The sequence below is a fragment of the Caretta caretta genome, chromosome 13 (assembly GCF_965140235.1).
Source record: "Caretta caretta isolate rCarCar2 chromosome 13, rCarCar1.hap1, whole genome shotgun sequence".
In the NCBI taxonomy this organism is placed as follows: Eukaryota; Metazoa; Chordata; order Testudines; family Cheloniidae; genus Caretta; species Caretta caretta.
In genome coordinates this window covers 16145566-16164850 of record NC_134218.1, presented here as the reverse complement: position 1 = coordinate 16164850, position 19285 = coordinate 16145566, and the positions used below count along the sequence as shown (strand labels likewise).

The 19285-nt window shown below is 42.0% G+C and overlaps 1 protein-coding gene across 5 annotated transcripts in view; it reads left to right on the top strand.

The window, feature by feature from the left end:
• BCAS4 (breast carcinoma amplified sequence 4) overlaps positions 1–19285 on the top strand; it is a 60264-nt gene that overhangs the window by 28648 nt on the left and 12331 nt on the right. For 2 of the 5 annotated variants that reach the window (XM_048819534.2, XM_048819530.2), the window contains one exon: positions 16935–16999. The exons of 1 other annotated variant lie outside the window; for it this stretch is intronic. In XM_048819534.2, coding sequence (XP_048675491.1) covers positions 16935–16999 — 65 coding nt within the window. Of the gene's footprint in view, positions 1–8742; positions 8770–11581; positions 11632–16934; positions 17000–19285 lie in introns of those variants that run through there. 2 more of the 5 variants (XM_048819531.2, XM_048819535.2) reach the window with 2 other exon arrangements.

Below are 19285 nucleotides of genomic sequence, written 5' to 3'. Positions count from 1 at the left end.
TAGAGTTTGGGCTGTAAGGGAGAAGCTGGCTGGTTTTTGATACATTTCATACCTTTTATCTAAAGATTTCACCCGTGCCCTTGGCTGAATGGGGCTCTTCCACCATCCAGAGGAGACTGGAGAATTGTATTTTAGAAAATATCAGAGTTCTAGTTATAAAGAATCAATACCATCTCTTTCTTTCAGTGGATCAAAACCCTGTATTGCCAACTCTCACACTTTTATCAAGGATCTCGTGGTATTTGATGTCTTTCTAAAAGCCCTTGCTCCTGAATTCATGTGATTATGTGAGAATTACTTTTTTTTTTTTTTTTTTTTTTTTGATGAAAGCTGTAAGTTTTGAGACTTTATGGTTGTAGAGAAAAGTTTGAAATTGTTACCCTAAAGGTCCCCAAACCTCAGTAGTCAAATATAAAGAAGCCAACACTTACTATTTTTTAAAATCTTAGGTTTTTAAGCCAATATTATTCTGGGGGGCCTGACTCATTATTTTTGAATGTTTGGGGTTGGCAATACTGAAAACCCTCTCCAGCCTGTGATTCCATTAGTATCTGGCCTGCCAGAGCAATACTGTGGGAATTCAAAACCACACTACAGCCGCTAGAGCTTTGATACCAAATATATTCCTTCTCTCACAACCAAAACCACATTCAGCATGTGGAAACAAGGATAAAAGTAATTTTGCAAATATATTGAAGGAAAGAAAAAGCCATTGGCTACAATATTTGCATTTGATGCAATTCCTTATCACTCTGACTTTAAAAAAACAAAACTCACCTTTTTAAAGGGAAACTTCAGTTCAGATTCAGCTTAATTGTAAAACAATTAAGAACATAAGAATAGCTATTCTGGATCAGACCAGTGGTCCATCCAGTCCAGTATCCTGTCTTCCGGCAGTCACCAATGCCAGATGCTTCAGAGGGAATGAACAAAACACGGCAATTTATTGAGCGATCCATTCTCTTCCATCCATGCCCAGCTTCCAGCAGTCTGAGGGTTAGGGCTAATAGCCATTGGTGGACCTACCCTCCATGAACATATCTAATTCTTTTTTTAACCCAGTTATTCTTTTGGCCTTCACAATATCCCCTGTTCTCTGTAAGATCTAAAACCAATAGAAATGTTTCCATGACTTTTTATTAAATTCCATGGAGATAATTGCTTTTTAAAAAAAACAGTAAATGCTCTCTTGTGTCCAAATATTGCAGCATTGGGAATCTGAAAGTGAAACCAACTATATATTTTTAAAAGTTAAATGAATTTGATCAATGTGTATAGTCAAAGCTGAGACAAATGCAGAAAAGGAAAAAAGCATAAAATATTAGAAAGTATATTGGATTTTAAAACTTCTTTCAATAGAATTGTGTGTTGTGCTAAGACCTACTAAACTCCAGTGTCTAACATTTTAAATAAATAAAGCTCTTGTTAAAGATCTGAGGCCGCCAGCCCTTTAGGGTGTGAGATCTCTCCATTAACATCCCAGAGGTCCTCAGGTAAAACCTGGGAAGACTGGAGCTGACATTCATAATATTTCTAAAGTTAAAAAAAATAATTAAGAACTCCTTTCAAGATTTTATTATCCATCATAAAGAAGCAAAACAGGCACAAACCCATTTAAAAATAATCCTTTACAGGTCTCAGAGTAGCAGCCGTGTTAGTTTGTATCTGCAAAAAGAAAAGGAGGACTTCTGGCACCTTAGAGACTAACAAATTTATTTGAGCATAAGCTTTTGTGAGCTACAGCTCACTTCATCGGATGCATCATGAAAGCTCACGAAAGCTTATGCTGAAATAAATTTGTTAGTCTCTAAGGTGCCACAAGTCCTCCTTCCCTTTACAGGTCATCTTTCGTAATATACGGTTATGTTAATGACATTGTAAGCAAACATGTTTACCTGATTTAGTTGATAGTGTCCCTTTAAAATATAGAGAGAGGAACATTCCCACTTTTCCTTTCTTCTCACTTACTCATAACTCCATGCCTACAACATCATTAGTATTTCGCTTTGCATTGCATTTGTAGGAATGAATGCTCTTTCATTTTCTTTGTAATAACAGCTTTCAAGTTAATATTAAAGACATATTTATGCCAATTGTCAGGAGCATGATAATTATTGACGATGCTTTCCTTCTATGAATTATCAGAATTTCTTATTAGACTGGGTAGGATAAAATAGGCAGTTTCCTTTCCATTAAAATTGTAATGTTAGCTCTTGAGCAGCAGCTGCTTAACTTAGTCTTCATTCATCTGCTTCAACTGATGGCTACCCAACTTTTTTCTGATGCCTAAGGGAGAGAATGGTTTTCTAAATGCCATTGTTGGAAAAGTGGCTCGGGGGATTGATAATGGGAGATGAAGCTTACTTTGTGCTACATCATTAGGTCAAGCTCAGCCCACTTTGCTAGTGCGTACGAGTCATTGCCACTGCAATTATTTAAGTGTCTAAGATAGAGATCCCAGGGATACAGTTCTTTTTGTGGTTGCCTATGTGACGTGGGTTGGTGGGCTCAGTCCAGATTCTGGCTGGCAAGTATCCACAAAGGTAGTTACCAGTGGCAGTAATATGCTCCTTTTGAACAGAAAGGCCACTGCTCAAATGGATCAGGAGATTGAACTCTTCTGTCTGTAAAGGAGAGTTTTCTCCCCATGTCAGGGTTGAAGTTCTGATTGATTTCCTGGGGAATTAATATTAACAAAAACAAGGTTATAAACTGCCTGAATAAGTAGCCCTTCCCCTTTCAGTTGCTCACATTTCACCCCCTTGGTACTTGTTATGTCATAATCTCTGTAGACCACCTTTAAAATGTAACTGGATGGTGTGTATTTAATATATGTCAGGATCACATTTTCCAGTGTCCTTTCCCCTCATACGAGACTCACAGGAGGTATGGTTTAAGTTAAGACTGGGAGTCAAGAGGCTTGTGTTCTACCCCTGCTTTTGCCACTGACTCTCTGTGTATCCTGTGGTAAGACACTTCACTTCTTGTGCCCTGGTTTAATTTCTGAAGATAATGATCCGGATCTCCTGGGATATTGCAAGGCATAATTATTTGTCTGTAAAGGGCTGAGAGATCTTTGGGTGGAAAGGGCAAAGTATTTATTAATCTTTTTCCTTCATTTGTATTACATAGCACAGGGGAAAGGGGCACAGAGAGAGCAAGTAAGGCCAAGATTTTCTAAACTAGAACCCTAAAGTTAAGCTCCTGTGTCCATATTTGGGTAGCTGCCTGACTTTCAAAAATGCTAAGCACCTGTCAGCTCTTACTGAACCCACTGGAGGTGTTGGGTGCTCAGCACTTCTGAAAATCAGATGCCTAAATATGGATTTAGAAATTTAGCTTTAGGCTCCTAGTTCTGAAAATCTTAACCTAAAGGCCTAGACAGTTACTGCAGCAAAATGCAGGCACTGAAATATAATGAATAAATAAAAACTGGTAGAAAAATTCTTAGTCTAGGTGAATGCTGTCTAGGTTAGCACCCTGCTCTGCTCTGTATTTGTGTATTACCTAAGAAAGTCCTGAACTTCTGGCTACATATATAGCTTTTATGAGACTGATTAAAACAAATAAACAAGTATGATCTGTACCAGAAGGTGGAAACCCCACTTCTGCACTTACTGAGTTCTGAAGGTGCTCTGTATCAGTTAATCTATTGGTGTTTATTGTTGAACTTTAAATAGGCTTCACAGTGAGTGGTTCACTAGGCTTTGACGATGATTTTTTGTGGGTTTATAAATTCCACTTAGAACATTGCTCTGTGTAGAATTAAATTGAATTAGCTGCTGCTGCAGAGAAGAGACATAGCTGGTTCCAGGGAAAGTAAGAGGTGGATATTCCCCCTTGCCTTGGGTTCCTATTGGCTGCTGCTGTGAGGAATGCAGCAAGCAGTGGCTACTGCTGCACTATTGACTAAGCATCTGCGTGTTATACATTTCAGCTGTGCACATGCGTGCCTTCTGGGGGAAATAGAAGGTGGTGCCTTGAACTATATCTGATTCCTCTTCTCCTATCAGTTACGTTTCCTCTCTTCATCTGGGGATCTAACCTCTATTTCCATTGTTAAATAGGCTAGCTACTCTCTACGTTCTAAAACTACAGGTATAAAATACTCCCTTAGCTCTTGCTTCTCTAATGGTTAGGCCCTGACTCATGAAACCTGTGCTGCCCTACTTACTTAAAAAAACCCAAACAAACAAACCCAACCAAAACCGGACTGCTGTGTCTTCAGTTTGAGCTCCCTCAGAGCAGAGAGCAGCATGTTGAGAAGAGGTGCCGTTAAGTTAGGCTATGGCTACGCTACAGAGCTTGCAGGGCTGCTTGTGCAGATGCCATAAGCTGACAGGAGAGAGCTCTTCCGTCTACTTAATTATGCCAACCCCCGCAAGCGGCGATAGCTATGTTGTTGGGAGAAGCTAGCACTGTAGCATAGCACTGTCATAGCACTGTCCACACTGGTGCTTAGGTCGGTGCAACTTATTTCGCTTAGGGGGTGACTTATTGACCCCCCTGAGCAACATAACTTACACTATACAAATTTATTTGAGCATGAGCTTTCGTGAGCTACAGCTCACTTCATCAGATGCATACCATGGAAACTGCAGAAGACATTATATACACACAGAGACCATGAAACAATACCTCCTCCCACCCCACTGTCCTGCTGGTAATAGCTTATCTAAAGTGATCATCAAGTTGGGCCATTTCCAGCACAAATCCAGGTTTTCTCACCCTCCGCCCCCCCCCCACACACAAACTCACTCTCCTGCTGGTAATAGCCCATCCAAAGTGACAACTCTCTTCACAATGTGCATGATAATCAAGGTGGGCCATTTCCTGCATAAATCCAGGTTCTCTCACTCCCTCACCCCCCTCCAAAAACCACACACACAAACTCACTCTCCTGCTGGTAATAGCTTATCCAAAGTGACCACTCTCCCTACAATGTGCATGATAATCAAGGTGGGCCATTTCCAGCACAAATCCAGGTTTTCTCACCCCCCCCCCACCCCATACACACACAAACTCACTCTCCTGCTGGTAATAGCTCATCCAAAGTGACCACTCTCCCTACAATGTGCATGGTAATCAAGGTGGGCCATTTCCAGCACAAATCCAGGCTTTCTCACCCCCCGCCCTTTCCGGGACACACACACACACACACAAACTCACTCTCCTGCTGGCAATAGCTCATCCAAACTGACCACTATCCAAGTTTAACCAGAACGTCTGGGGGGAGGGGGAGGTGTAGGAAAAAAACAAGGGGAAATAGGCTACCTTGCAAGTACTCCTTTTCTTTTTGCGAATACAGACTAACACGGCTGTTACTCTGAAACAATACACTATACTGACATCAGCTAGAGTGTGTACATATTCATTACCTTAATCAACAGAATCCCATTTTAGTTATTCCCAGAAATAATTATGGGTATTTTTGCTGTACTAGAAATGGAATGTGTATATCCACTATTTGGGTTATTTCATTTTCCTTCATTAATTTCCACTTTTTTCCCTGGAGCCAGCTAGTAAAGTCCTGTTGATATGCATAAACGTGCTGCAAATCGCACCTGAGATTTTTCATCCCAACATATTGTGTTATAGTTCACTGAGAGAACTTTCTTGCTAGTGGTGAACTTGTATGGAAACTTTGCTTTACCAAATTTCTGTGGCTTATTTTCTTCCCAGCATGGAATATTCCACAAGCTCCTGTTACATTTTATAATGGAGTTTTCTCAGAGAACTGTGCATAGAAATTGTGGTCTCTATCTTACAAAGGCATAATTTTAAGTGTGCCCAATTGATGTATTTGCATAAATTTGAATGGGCACAAAATTTTCACTTTTGAATAGATTCTATGTCTTTAGATATTTCTAGATTATTATTATTAATAATTTTATTTTATTAATACTCTAGGGCCTAAAGGCCCCAACCAAGATAGGGGCCCTATTTTGTTAGACACTGTATTTATTAACCCATAGTAAGGGATAGTCCCTGCCCCAAAGAGCATACAATATAAATAGACCAGAGAGACAAAAGATGAGAGAAGAGAAGTGTTATCCACCATGCAGATGAGGAATTGAGGCACAGAAAGATTTAGCGATTTGCCCCAGGTCACAAAAAAATCTATGGCAAAGCCTGGAATTAAACATGTATATCCTAAATCTCAGTCTCGTACGTTAGCTTCAAGATTCTCCTTTGATGAGGCTTGTTGTCTGCTTGGCCCAATATATTGCACTTTTCATCTGAGGATCTCTTACATTTTACAAACAATAAACAAGCTAAATACAGGAGCTGGGTGAAATAGGTGAATGTTCTACCCATTTTATAAATGAACTGAGATTAAGCCCTAGAAAACACTGAGTTAGTGGCAAAGCTGAGAATAAAATTGGGGAATCCTAACTCTCAATATTCCATTTACAATAGTTTCTATATTCAGACTTGGCATGATGCATTGAAGTAATGTTGAAATGGAACTTCTAGTTTTATGTAACTATCCTAAAGGCGTAGTTTGACTTCTGTAGTTGCGGGGGGGCAGCTCCAGTCAGGCAAATGGCGCCGTGTGTGGGGTTGGGAGTGGAGGGCAAATTCCGCACCTGCCTGAAACTTGCAGTTTGGGTGGGCAATGCCCGCCTGCCCCTTCCAAATTACACCCATGCCTATAATATCGTTCTAAAGTAATGTGCAAACAGAAGTGACTTCCTTTGTAAATCAGTTTATTTTCCATGGCCACTTGCTGGAAGTGTGGTTTTTGTTTTTGTTTTGTTAGGAAGAATCATATGTGAGGGAAGCCTGAGAAAATAACTCTCACCCTGCGTAAACACTTTCAAATGAAAGTAACTTTAAGCATATGTATAGCTGGGACAGTGAAGTTACTCGTAAGGTCCTATTATTTTCAGGATCAGGCCCTAAATTTGAGCTCTCACAGTAGTAATTGATTTGGATATTTTTATAATTAAATATCATAAACATAAGATATAGTGTATAGTCAGAGGGCATAGTTGTAATTAAGTACTGTACAAATCATGTGTAGCCTGGTCCCCATAAAGAATGTAACTGAAATCCATAATTAATGCTGTGTGATTATCGTCTTATGTTTGCTAATAATGTTACCATCCAAAATGATTATTGGATTTATAAAGCATACACTCTCAAAAATGGGCGTATCACAAGACCAAAAAGACAAACAATGATAGATATAACAAAACACAGACAACACTGAGTTCAGCCACTTCCAGGGTTTCTTGTACTTTAGGCTAAGGAGGGCAGCTATGGCAATAGAAGGATAATATAATCTCAACACAGGTATGTTCTGGAGAATGTGGATTCTATAGCTTTGCTCCTAGTAAAGCTGGGCTCTTTCTTTACCCTGTGGCATGATCTGGTTTATGGAGTTTTACAACCTTCCTGTCTCCCCTCCCCCTACCTCACACACATGTTCAATTAACTCCTCACACACTATTTCCTCCATTTCCCAGTGGCTTAGCGCTGCCACTTAGACATTCTGACTTTTCTTGGGCACACACCACCTTCTAAAGGCATTTTGTCAGTTTATTTCTGATGTCACTGGCTCTCAGTGGGAGGCTCTGGTGTAGACAGACAGACTCCTTTTCAGGTCCAGTCATCTCCTCTGTTGCTGAATTACTTGAATAATTGCTCCTGGTTTTCTGTATTTGTTCACACCTCCATCACTTTTAATTTTTGTTCAGGACCCAGATTTGGAAAATTATTGTGTTCTTGTGTGTGAATGTAAGATTATATATATATATATAATCTCTGTGTGTGTATTTTAAAGGAAAAAGATACAAAAGTGCATAGATAGATAAGTAAACAAACAGGAAATCCATTTAAAAATTGATTTTACAATATTGTGGTGTCTGCCTTCTGAAGAGGAGTATCATGTGGTGGTGAAACTTTCCTGCAGAAGTTGTTTAAAGAAAAACCAAAAAACCAGCCCCACCCCACCCCCCAGTATACATGTACACACTATTTGAATGCTGTTCTTTTCAATAATTGGTATGTGTTCGTTGCAGTTTAGATCCTAACAGTGGCTTTCCACCTTGTGTTCCATAGAGATTGTTTCTTTGAGTCAGTTTGTCTGGTAAAGGCTATAGGCTTGTTAAGAATGAAACATGAAATTACTCTAAAAGCAAAGAAAGATTATAGGTAAGTGAATGGTTTAGTTTACCTTATAACCTGGGCCAAAATCATCCTTGTTGTAACTCCTTTAATATCAGTAGAGTTATACCTGGGATGAATTTGGCCCATTGTACTTCTGAAAATAGGTCTTTTCTCTTTGTAATATGAAAAATATCCCGATTGGCTTTTCTCATTTCTCCTAGAATCAAAATTGTCTCCTGCTGAACAATCAATTTGCGTACTAAATTTTCAAAATTATGAAAGGGGTAACAAAATCAATGAGACTCCGCCCCCCCTACCCCCATTACTGGCAGAGGGGGTCAGAAAAATATGCCAGTCAAAAATTAGGAAGAGGACAATAAAGAGGAGACTGAAATAAGACGACTTCTCTCCAGATCATAAACACCTGGAATCCCCCAACAGTGAGGGTGATTGAAATGGTGGAAACTCTAAACAAGTTCAAGAGACACCAAATTTATTTGTGGAGAAGAGAGGTTATTGAGTGATCTGGTGTAGAAATAGGAAGCCTCTTCTACTTCCAAAAATGTCCTTACATTTTAGCAATTGTAACATGAATAACATTCTGAAATTGTCCTCTTCTCTTTTTAGTCATTAGCATAGGCTGGCTTTTGCTTCCTTATTTTGGTGAGTACTATGTTGTTTTGTTTGCAAGATGTTATTTTGATTAACTTTTCCAGTAGTTCAGAGTAAGATCACAGATAAATGACATTTTATCAACATCTCATTTTGTGGTGGATAATATTTGGAATTATCATGTCTGTGGAACACCACAGAAATTAAGTTACTTTGCAGTCTTATGGAGACCAGTAGGGTCCTGAGGACTGGTAATGGGATATAGAGCTTTTCAGCCATAGGTCACGGGTTCAAGTTCCCTGCTGTGACTTTGTCACTACTGTCACAGTTTCAAGATAATGGCACCTATATTTCCTCCTCCTTGGTCCCTTGAGAGCACCCACTTAAAGGTTTCTGGTTCCTAGCCATCACCTCTGCTGAGTGGAGACCCCCATCTCACTCCCTTGTGACTGGGGGTTTTAAGTCTTTACAGCTCCCTTTTCTACCCTGTTATATTCCGAGCAAGCCAGTCTGCTGAAAAGGTCCGTGCCTGTGCTTTGCTCTCTTGCCAAAGGCAATGACCAGCGTGTTGCCAGCAGTTACAATTATCACACAGCTCTCTCTAAGCAAGCACATTTTTTCTGAAGGTAAAAAGCATTAACACAGAGAAAGCATATAAAACCAAAAGAACCTACAAGCATGCTAAAAAGCTTACCACCCATTTCCCTCAACTCCAACACAGGGCTATGGTAGGTGCCAGTCCTTCAAACCCCACAGTTAGGTTTTCCCTGTGGTTAGAAGCCCATATCAGGAACCAGAACAAAGGCCCCCAGTCAGTTTAAGCTTGGGCTGTTTATCCAAAAATCCCTTTTCTGTCTTTTTTGGTTTCTGGAGAACCTGTTCTGAATCAAAACATATAAGCCTCCCCAGGAAGTGTTAACTCTCTGGAAGTGCTATAACCTGAGTGATGTGCCTTAATCATCCCCTTTTATTTTCAGAGTGCATATAATCCCTGCCCACAATGATACATAAACCATTTATACTCTTAATACAATATGGTCTCCCATAGATTTTGCAGGAAGCTGCCCTGTCTGTCACAATTACCAACCAGGGGAGCGTGTGGGACATAGGCGCTGACATATCAGCTGTTCCATGGCGGGCAGGAGGCACTGGGAGGGAGGAGCAGGCACAGGGTGTGTTTGGGGGAGAGGGTGGAACTGGGCAGGAAGAGGCTTGGTGGAGTGAGGGTGAGAAGAGGTGGGGTGGGAGCAGAGCGGGGTGGGGGGGGGGTTGAGCACCCCCAGGGCCCTGGAGGAAGCCCCCTGGTGTGGGAGCCAGGGTTGGGGTCCAGTGGTCATTTGGTGATCTGCATGAAAGGAGCTTGTTGGGTCATCATCCAGTTTCCAGTGGATGAGCATCCACATCACAGAAACCACCACCATATATTGTGCTCGTTGTCCTCCTCGTTGGCAGCCAGCCACAGCAGAGAGGCATGTTTTAGAGGTGATCTCTTCGGGTAAGGGTTATGGCCCATTGATAAGGGGAAGTTTACCCTGCTGCTGCCCATAATGCACCTGGCCTGCTGATGGAGAACTTCAGACTCCAGAACTGTCAGTCTAGAACTTTCATGAGCCGCTCTTTAGTATAGACAGATTTTAGAAGGAGTCAGAGTGTTTCGAAGGATTTTGTTGCTGGTAAAACATTTTGAGAATCTCTCCATGTGGCAGATAACTTTAGGAATGTTTACTCCTTGATGAGCTCTGTATCTGATCTATCATTTTTCTATAGAGCCTATCACTGTGTCACCTAACTGCCTAAGTGTTTTAGCAGGAGATCACCCTTGCAGAGTGTTGATGATACTACACTCCATTTAGGTTTTGAAGGCCACATAAAGTATGCTAAGCGTCAAAGGACATTTTTTGTTGAGATTAAAACAAGATTCACTGTTACCCTAATACCTTCCACGTCCTTGCCCAGGCTACAGAGAGCAAGGTCCCCAAGCACCTTGATGTGCCATAGGGATAAGAAGTTTGACTGATATATTTCTTAAAAAAGAAAACAGTTTCCCATTGTAGGAGTTGAAAAATTATTTAAAGTCTCCAGGCACCCAGAGACGAGGAATGTTGTGTCTGTTGGAATCTGCTCTTGGCTGGGAATTATGGCCATTTTCTGTGGTCTGCAAGCAGTTCTGCCTATGATGTAATGTTGTTGCAGGAAAGGTGCTTGCTCTGCTTCAGCCTGTAGGAGTCGTAATGCCTAGCAGTTCTCTCCCCCGCCTCCAACGTGCGCACATACATACGCTCTGTCTCGCCCAGAAAGTTGCCCTTCCCCCACCCCTTTTCACAGTGCTTCTCCCTGAGGCAAATTTCTTGCTGTCTGGAGTATCAAGCATGCACGGGTGCTTTCCTTTTTCTTTCTCCTCTTTTGAATTTTCCTGTGTAGTTATTATAAAGCAGCAATAGCTGAAAAGACAGTTTCACCCTGGTTCTTTTCTCCAGTTATGCGTCTGCGTGTGTGTGTAAAATAAATAAATGAACCCCACAGCTTATAGATGAGAAGCCAAGTTTGCGTGTTTTTAAGTGCCTTTCCTCAACATTCATCATTTTTTCTTGTGGTAGAGATACAACATAAGCAGATGGCAAATATTAACATACAATACAGTGCCTGCTAGAAGTGATTTAACAATGCTCTAGGTTTCTGTGCCTTTCAGTTAGTTAAGTCGTGTTTACAAGTTAATGAATTTGTTCCACTTGAAATATTTGATGGTATGTACAGAGGTTCAGTGGTAAAGGGATCCTTTAGGAGTAATCGAGGAATGTTGTGTGTTTCTAGGCACTGTGGTTATGGGTGACGTATTTTTTTCTTCGAATTTTAGCATTTTCACGATGGTGCTGAAAAGAGGATCAGAATGAGCAGTCTTATTAGGTAATAATACACGGCTTTTCTTTAACCTCAGTGATGTTGCTTGTAGGACCTTATGAACCTGGAAGTGATACCATGGATAATTGCAACCCCATCCTATGCTATAGAGTTTGCTCTTATTTTTGTATTGGATCTCCATAAGCCTTAGGCAAGGATTTGAAGAACAAATGCAAATTTGGGTAGCAAATTGGACAACATACTGTGTTTTTTGAGTAGCCCGTTTTCTTGTTTTGGAACCATGAATGCAAAATATTAAATAGGATGTCTCATATAAGTTAACTTGCATTTTGCAGCAAAGGTGCTTGGAAGGGCGTGATATAACTCAATATATTCTAGACCCTGTGTAAGGTTTCTTGCTAACATGCTCCCTGCTATGTACTTAGCACAAAAATCTAAGCCTTCTTCTGCAGTTGTACTCATGCTGGGAAACAAAAAAAATCTGTTTATATCTGGAAGCTGAGGGTCGTGTAATGTAGAAAGAAGACTAGCTGCAAGCTATGGCGCAAACCTTGTGCGATTAATATTTTACAAGGAATTCTCCAGTCATGCAGTAATCATGTAAATGAGCTTGCACTTGGAATATGCAATGTAGTTGTAGCCGTGTCAGTCCCAGGATATTAGAGAGACCTGAAGAAGAGTTCTGTGTGGCTCGAAAGCTTGTGTCTCTCACCCACAGAAATTGGTCCAATAAAAGATATTACCTCACCCACCTTGTCTCTACTTGGAATATGGAGTCTATCAAAACTACTGAAGCTGCAATTGCAGACAGTCCTCTTAAACAGTCCATTGGCTGACAACCTGTAAGCCTCACTGAATTTAAAGAGTTAATGCCATTCACTATTATTTGACCACTTGGGACCAAAAAAAAAGTTTTTAGAAGGATTTAATTGATGGCTCTGGTACAAGCCCTTTCTATGTGTAGGATTCTCAAACTGTAGGTTTGTCTTTTCGTAGGGCTCTTTTTTAAAAAATGCATTGATCGGTTTAATAATACCTTTATTCAATAAGAAGTGAAAATGCACGGAATCTGTTTCCCATTTGAAGAGGTACAATACCTAGCTCATCATTGACTTTACACAGGATGCCATACCAGACAAAGCTAAGTAGCTTAAGATGTGCCTGTGTATATCTTTCATAACTTAAATTTGACAATGATTTACCATATCCTTAAATAAGGCTTCCCTCAGCAGAAACAAACAGTGAATAAGCAATAAGACAGTCCAGTGTGAGTGACAATAGTAAGCTTGCATGGCGTTGAGGTCTGAGGTCCAATGACTTTAACTACCTGAGAAGCGCTATAATTAATCTGCAATATGTTTCCTGGAGTGTCATGGATACTCTTATTACCTGGAATTTATATGCAGAAATCAGACTCGTTAACCTATGTGTTTTACCAGGCATTATAGATGTCTTACATCATTGGGAACCAATCAGAAAGCTCTCTCTAGGGCAGAGTTTTAAAAGCCATTTCATAATATATTTATATTCAGTGCATATACACTTTTTTTTTTGTAACATTCATTTTGCCGCAGAGTCCAAGTGTCAATGTGGTCTGAAAATGCATGAAAAATAATTTATTCGCCCTGGGTTTTTAATTGAGTTGTGTACCTAAGTGCTCTAGGAAGCATAGCTGGTACACTTGGGGGGAAAAAGTTATTGTGTAGTGATTGTATTTCTGTAATAGCAGTATTGCTGCAAGATCATCTTTGGTGGTGGTTAATCCCTCTTCGCCACATTGCTCCTTTTCAGGGGCACCCTAACCTGCAAATATTTCTAAAGCTGATTCTGAAACAGTCTGGTTTGCCAACAACAAAAATACCAAGACAGTCTCCAGAAAAAGAGAGGAGTGAGTGTGTGTGTGTGTATTTGTGCGTGCGCGCAGTCCTCTAGCCAATAGAAATAAAGGATTCTTCCTGGCCTGCCTGGAAAATGCTAGTCCTTTCTCTCTGGTTTAGCTGATTGCAGTTGCTGTGTCTCTGGCAGTTGCTGTTACATAGCGTTTCAGTGCAGTTTACCCAGTAGAGCTCAGCCTGCAGGAGTCGTCGCGATTACTGCAGCTTCTCTTCTAGCTGCCCATCCCCCAACCATACTGCAGTGCCAGTTCCATGGGGGGGGGGGGGTGTGGGGTGTGTGTGTGTGTTTTCTTTCACATAGGCATACACAGACTATTTTTATCCTTCATTAGCAGGCAGAACTTTGTCATATTGAATAGGAACTTTCAGGCACTATTCACTAATATTGAATGTTCCAAAAAAGTCTAGTTAACACCTCCCCAATCCCCAGGTTTTGTGTAACTCTTTCATTGCCAGAGTGCACCTTCCATCCTGTAAGCATATGGATGTGTTTGGAGCTTTTTAACCATGGTAATTTTCAGGCCACATTAATGACCCTTTGGTATCAGTTTTTATCAGGCAATACCTGTATTTCTTTTTGTAGCAACGCCTCTGTGATGGGACCACCCATCTCATTGCAGCTGGGCAGGCATGAGTACCTAAGCACTGCATCTGGGCCTCTGCTCCACAGTTAACAGGCTACGTTCCCAAATGGATGGGATATGGGGGCCTGGCTGGAGAATGAGTGGTGAGAACTGGCTCCATTAGTCTGTTACTATTGTAAAGAGGTACCTCTAAAGTCTCCCTGCCACAGGAGGGGTCTGGAGGAGGGTTTCATCTTTATGCCAGCTGATTCCAGCAGGGCCAGAGATCCAGGTGCTCAAAACCTGCCACATCTCCCCTCATGCTACCATGGGACAGGCCACAGCCACTGACTTGAAGTTTACATTTGTGCCAAATCTCAACTCACTTTATTTCCTGCCACTAGAAGCTCATACACAGTTTACTGTCTGCTCTTGCCTCGGCGCACTCTCTCTCTCTCTCAATCTGAGTACTGCTCTCACAGAACCTCCCTCCCATTGACCATCAGTGTTCAGAGTATTGTTGGATGTTTTCCCAGGCTGAATCTTATTTTTCACATTTTGACCTATAATTTCTGATCAGTGTGGGGGCTTGATCCTGCAAGGTGCATGAGTGACCCCTACCCTCATTGCCTTTGGTGGGAATTGAGGGCACCTATGCCCCTTTATGTTATTTCTTAGCCAATGCTGTTTTTTGGCAGCCTCTCCCAGTTTAGTATAATTATTAATATTTTTGGAACCCTGATCATCAGAAATTCATATGAAAACCAAAAATGTTCCTAAGAAATCCTGATTTTTTACAAAGTTCTGGCATGTCCCTGGGGCTGGAATCAAATCCTGGTACAATCTGTAGACAGTTTTTTTTTAAAGTATGTTTTTGAACTAGTTTTTAAGTTGTACTATGCACATGTGGTCTTGTGCTGTAGCATGCCTTAATATAACATTACTAAAAATAAACTCTGTACACTTCCTCTTTTCTTAGTTTATCAAGAGAAAAATTAGGTTATATATAAGCATGACATAATCTACTCATCTGTCTGAATACTGTATATCTTCTTAAATGTACCAGAATACTATTTTGGGGTGTTTGCAAGGAGCATCTATTTTACTTTTACACATACACACATTCTTCACAGATGGCCGCTAGAAAATGTAGATGGTAAATTGACAGGCAGGACACACTCCATATTTTCCATATTCTGTGAAATGTCACAGGAGCTCCCTTCACTTTACTAATAAAATCATAGCATTTTATACTAACGGCTTTTCCAAAGTGCTTTATGAATGTGGATGAGCATCACTGTTCCCATTTTACAGCTGGCGAACTTGAGACACAGAGAAGTGAAGGGTCTTGCTCAACGTCATAAAGTGAATCCCTGGCAGAGCCAGAACTAGAACCCAGGAATCCTATCTTGTTATGCTGGGCCCTGTCCACGGGGCTACACTTACTTATTAGGGAGCTGATCCAACTCCCATTAAGTCAATGTGAGTCTTTCCATATTTAACATGAGTTTTATTATTTTGTTCAGCTTTTCATTGTGACGCTGCTCCAGAATGAATAAGGGGGAAGAGGCTAAGGGGGCTTCCACAGGTTTCATATGTGAGAGGCTCCAAATGTTTAAATGCAGACAAGAAAGTGTAGTTGAGTGACTTTGCCTGTAATTGGAGCCTATTGCTGTACTGATATGCCTGATACGATTCACTTTACTCTCGCCCATGCTTTGTGATGTCGACTAGGCTGACCATCCCATCCCCATGTTCTCCCTCTCCCCACTAAAAAGCCAATAAGCCCCATTTTGCCATGACCCCACCTGCATTGAGAATCCCGGCAAGAGGATTATTGCCTTGTAAAATGACTATAATTATAACACTTCTTAATGAACCAAAAGATGCTGACCCTTTTGAGTATGGGGTAAAGCGTTACAGAAAAGGGAACAAGACAGGCTGAAAAATGAATCTTTTACTCAGTATTTGTGTGATATAGTGCTTAGGAGCCATGGACCAGGCCTCCATTGTGCTAGGCTCTGTACAAATGCAGAACAAAAAGATGACCCCTGCAAAACATAGTCTACAAGCACAAATGGGAACAGTAGAGGAGGATAGCTACTGACTGATGTAGCATCACAGCTGTGGGTGTTGCTTTAGAGAAAGTTGGAATGACAGTGTCCTTGCTCTGAAGTGCTTACAATAAAAATGTAGAAGAGGAAGAGACAGCAACACAGGGGTAGTTGTAGAGGAGCGTGAAGCAATATGATCATGATGTCACTGAGGAGAGTAATGCATGTGCCTTGAGGGTTGCAAATCAGGATGGTGACAGGTGGAAAACAGGGTTTTTTTAGACTAAGAATTGTATCCTTTCCTCTGTGTGTCATTTATTTACTTTGTAAACTCTTTAAAGACAGGGACCCGTCTTGACTATGTATAAAACACCTGTCACACTTTCGGGCACTGTATAAATAATGCTAGAAAGCAATGTATTCACAGTGTGTTTGGAAGGGGTGTTAAACCTTGTGCTTCAGAGTTTACACTAATCTCTATAAGAGACCAGGATAAGACCTATATTGGTTTCATGTCTGCCTGCTGTCTGGGATGCTTACACATTCCTCTGAAGCATCTTGTTCTGGCCACAGTTAGAGACCAGATACTGAGGTCTGATCCAGTCTGGCAGTTCCTATGTTCACAAAGCAGAGTGCACATCTTATAGCTTGAATGCTTTCAGAAGTTTGGATCTTCTTATTTTTTGTGAAGGAGGGGGAGGGTACATGGAAAACATCCATGGGGAAGTTTTTTTCAAGCATAATTGTAATCTGTAGCTCACTTTTATGCTACTTTTATACATAACTCTCAAAGCATTTAGCAAAAGAGGGTCAGCATCGTTGTCTATATTTTACAGGTGGGGAAACTGAGGCACGGGAATGTGACTTGTCTACATTCACACAGTAATTCAGTGGCAGAGCTGTGAGTAGAACCCAGATCAACTGACTGAGTCCAGTGCTTGAATGTGGGAAGCAAAGGAAGCTTATACAAAGTATTGAGCAGGTGGCCTTCTAGAGCAGGGGTGGGCAAACTTTTTGGCCCAAGGGCCACATTGGGGTTGCAAAACTTTATGGAGGGCCAGGTAGGGAAGGCTGTGCCTCCCCGAACAGCCTGGACCCTGCCCCCTATCCGTCCCCTCCCAGTTCCCGCCCCCTGACTGCCCCCCTCAGAACTCCCCCACCTATCCAACACCTCCCTCCCCCCCCGCTCCTTGTCCCCTGACTGCCCCCTCCCGGGACCCCACCCCCTATCCAACCCCCCTGCTCTCAGTCTCCCGTGTGTCCCAACCCCTATCCAGACCCCCACCCCCTGACTGCACCCCAGGACCCCACCCCCTATCCAACCCCCCTGCTCCCTGGGACTCCTGGCTCCTTATCCAACCCCTCCCCGCCCCCTTACCATGCTGCTCAGAGCGGCAGGAGCTTGCAGTCACTCCGCCGCCCTGCCTGGTAGGAGCAGCGGGCCAGAGCGGCAGGTGCAGCGTGCTGAGGCTGCGGGGGAGGAGGACAGCAGGGGAGGAGCCTGGGGCTAGCCTCCCCGGATGGGAGCTATGGGGCTGGGCAGGACGGTCCTGTGGGCTAGATGTGGCCCACGGGCCGTAGTTTGCCCACCTCTGTTCTAGAGAGATTACAAGGGGTTAGAGTTATGTACAGACTTGAAAGTGAAGCTATATTAGAATCTATTACTTCGGCTTAAAGTCCAAATGCTCAATCATTTGGCTTCCTTGCTCCCACTAAAGGAGAAATGAGGTCGGTTGTTCCTTGTTTCAATATATCTGTGGGCATGTGGTCCTAAGTGAGCATGTAAGCCAGGTGTCGTCTTCTGCATAACTCTTTAGGCAGATGGGCCTTCTGCTTCTTTCAAATGCAAAGCTGTGGGTCTGTAACTCGAACAAGGTTATCAGAAAAATTGCCCTGATGTAATAAACGTTGCTTTGCTTTTCATCTCCCATGTCTTGAGTATATGTATAAAAAAGTGTGCTCCGTTGGTGCAAATGATAGACTTCATTGGAGGTCAGAGGTAAGGGTGCGTAGTCTCTGGTCACAGTTCTGCAAATCCACCCATGAAATGTTCATTATGCCAAGATCAAAAATGCAAGCACAACCCCATTTTATCCCATAATCCAGGGACCGTCTGGATTGACAGCTGCTCATCTTTGAATTTCTATGGCTGCAAATATTAGACAAAGCCACCTGTTGTCATGCCTGTTTTCAAACCTCTTGGCTGGCTACTCATTACATTCAAGCTTATTGTTCTTACCGTGCACATCTCTGCTCCTGCCTATACCTCAGCGCTCAGACCTTCCTTCATGCATTAACTTAAGCCATGCTCCTGCTGAAACATCTCTTCATTCCTCATTGTGGTCTTTGCAGTTTGCCCCATAGCTGTGATAGTGTCTGTTTCCTCATTCAGAGCTTTGAACTCACTTTTCCTGCTGTGCCTCTTAACCTATAGTTTTCCTCTGAAACTTCACTACAGAAATATAAGAAGCCACCTACGATGTCACCAGATCTATTCCCTCTTTCTCTTCACCCTGCAAGGGTTGTATCCCCTTCCTTTTATTTGCCTTTGTGCTTTCTGTGTTATTCTTTCATTATTTCCTCAGTCTGAATTGTAAGTGTCTGGGGGTAGGGAACCTCCTCTTTATATTTACCTGCAAAGTGCTGTGTGTGCCTGTAGCACCCTAAAAAAATAATTTGAAAGAGGCGTGAGTTCTGATTCTAATCTTGGCTCTGCCACTGACTTGCTTGTGTCTGGGATAAGCCGCTTAACCCTTTTGCCTCAGTTTCCTCAGCTGTGAAATGGGGGCTGTAGTACTTACCTACTTGCAGAGGTGGTGTTGGGATCAATCTTCAAAGTGCTTTGCAGATATTAACTCATGAAAAGGCAGATCCATGTCCCTGGTTAAATTCCTTTTGTGCTGCTCCAGAAGCACAAAGGAGAGTAAAGTTTCCTTACTCAGGCAGCTCAGGACTCTCCCCCATATGCTAGGAGACATTCCGAGCCATGTCTTCAGGGGAGGGGGGAGCTGGAGCCTTCCACACAGAAGCCCTATGGTGTCACTAGCCTCTATCAGGGAGAAAGGTACTGGGCATAGTTGAGGAGCCAGCTCCATAACTGTGACATGAAAATTACTGTGCGAGCAAACTTAAGGAGAAGTGTTTCTAGATATGGTGCTGCTGCATTTAGGACCCCTTTGTACGCTTC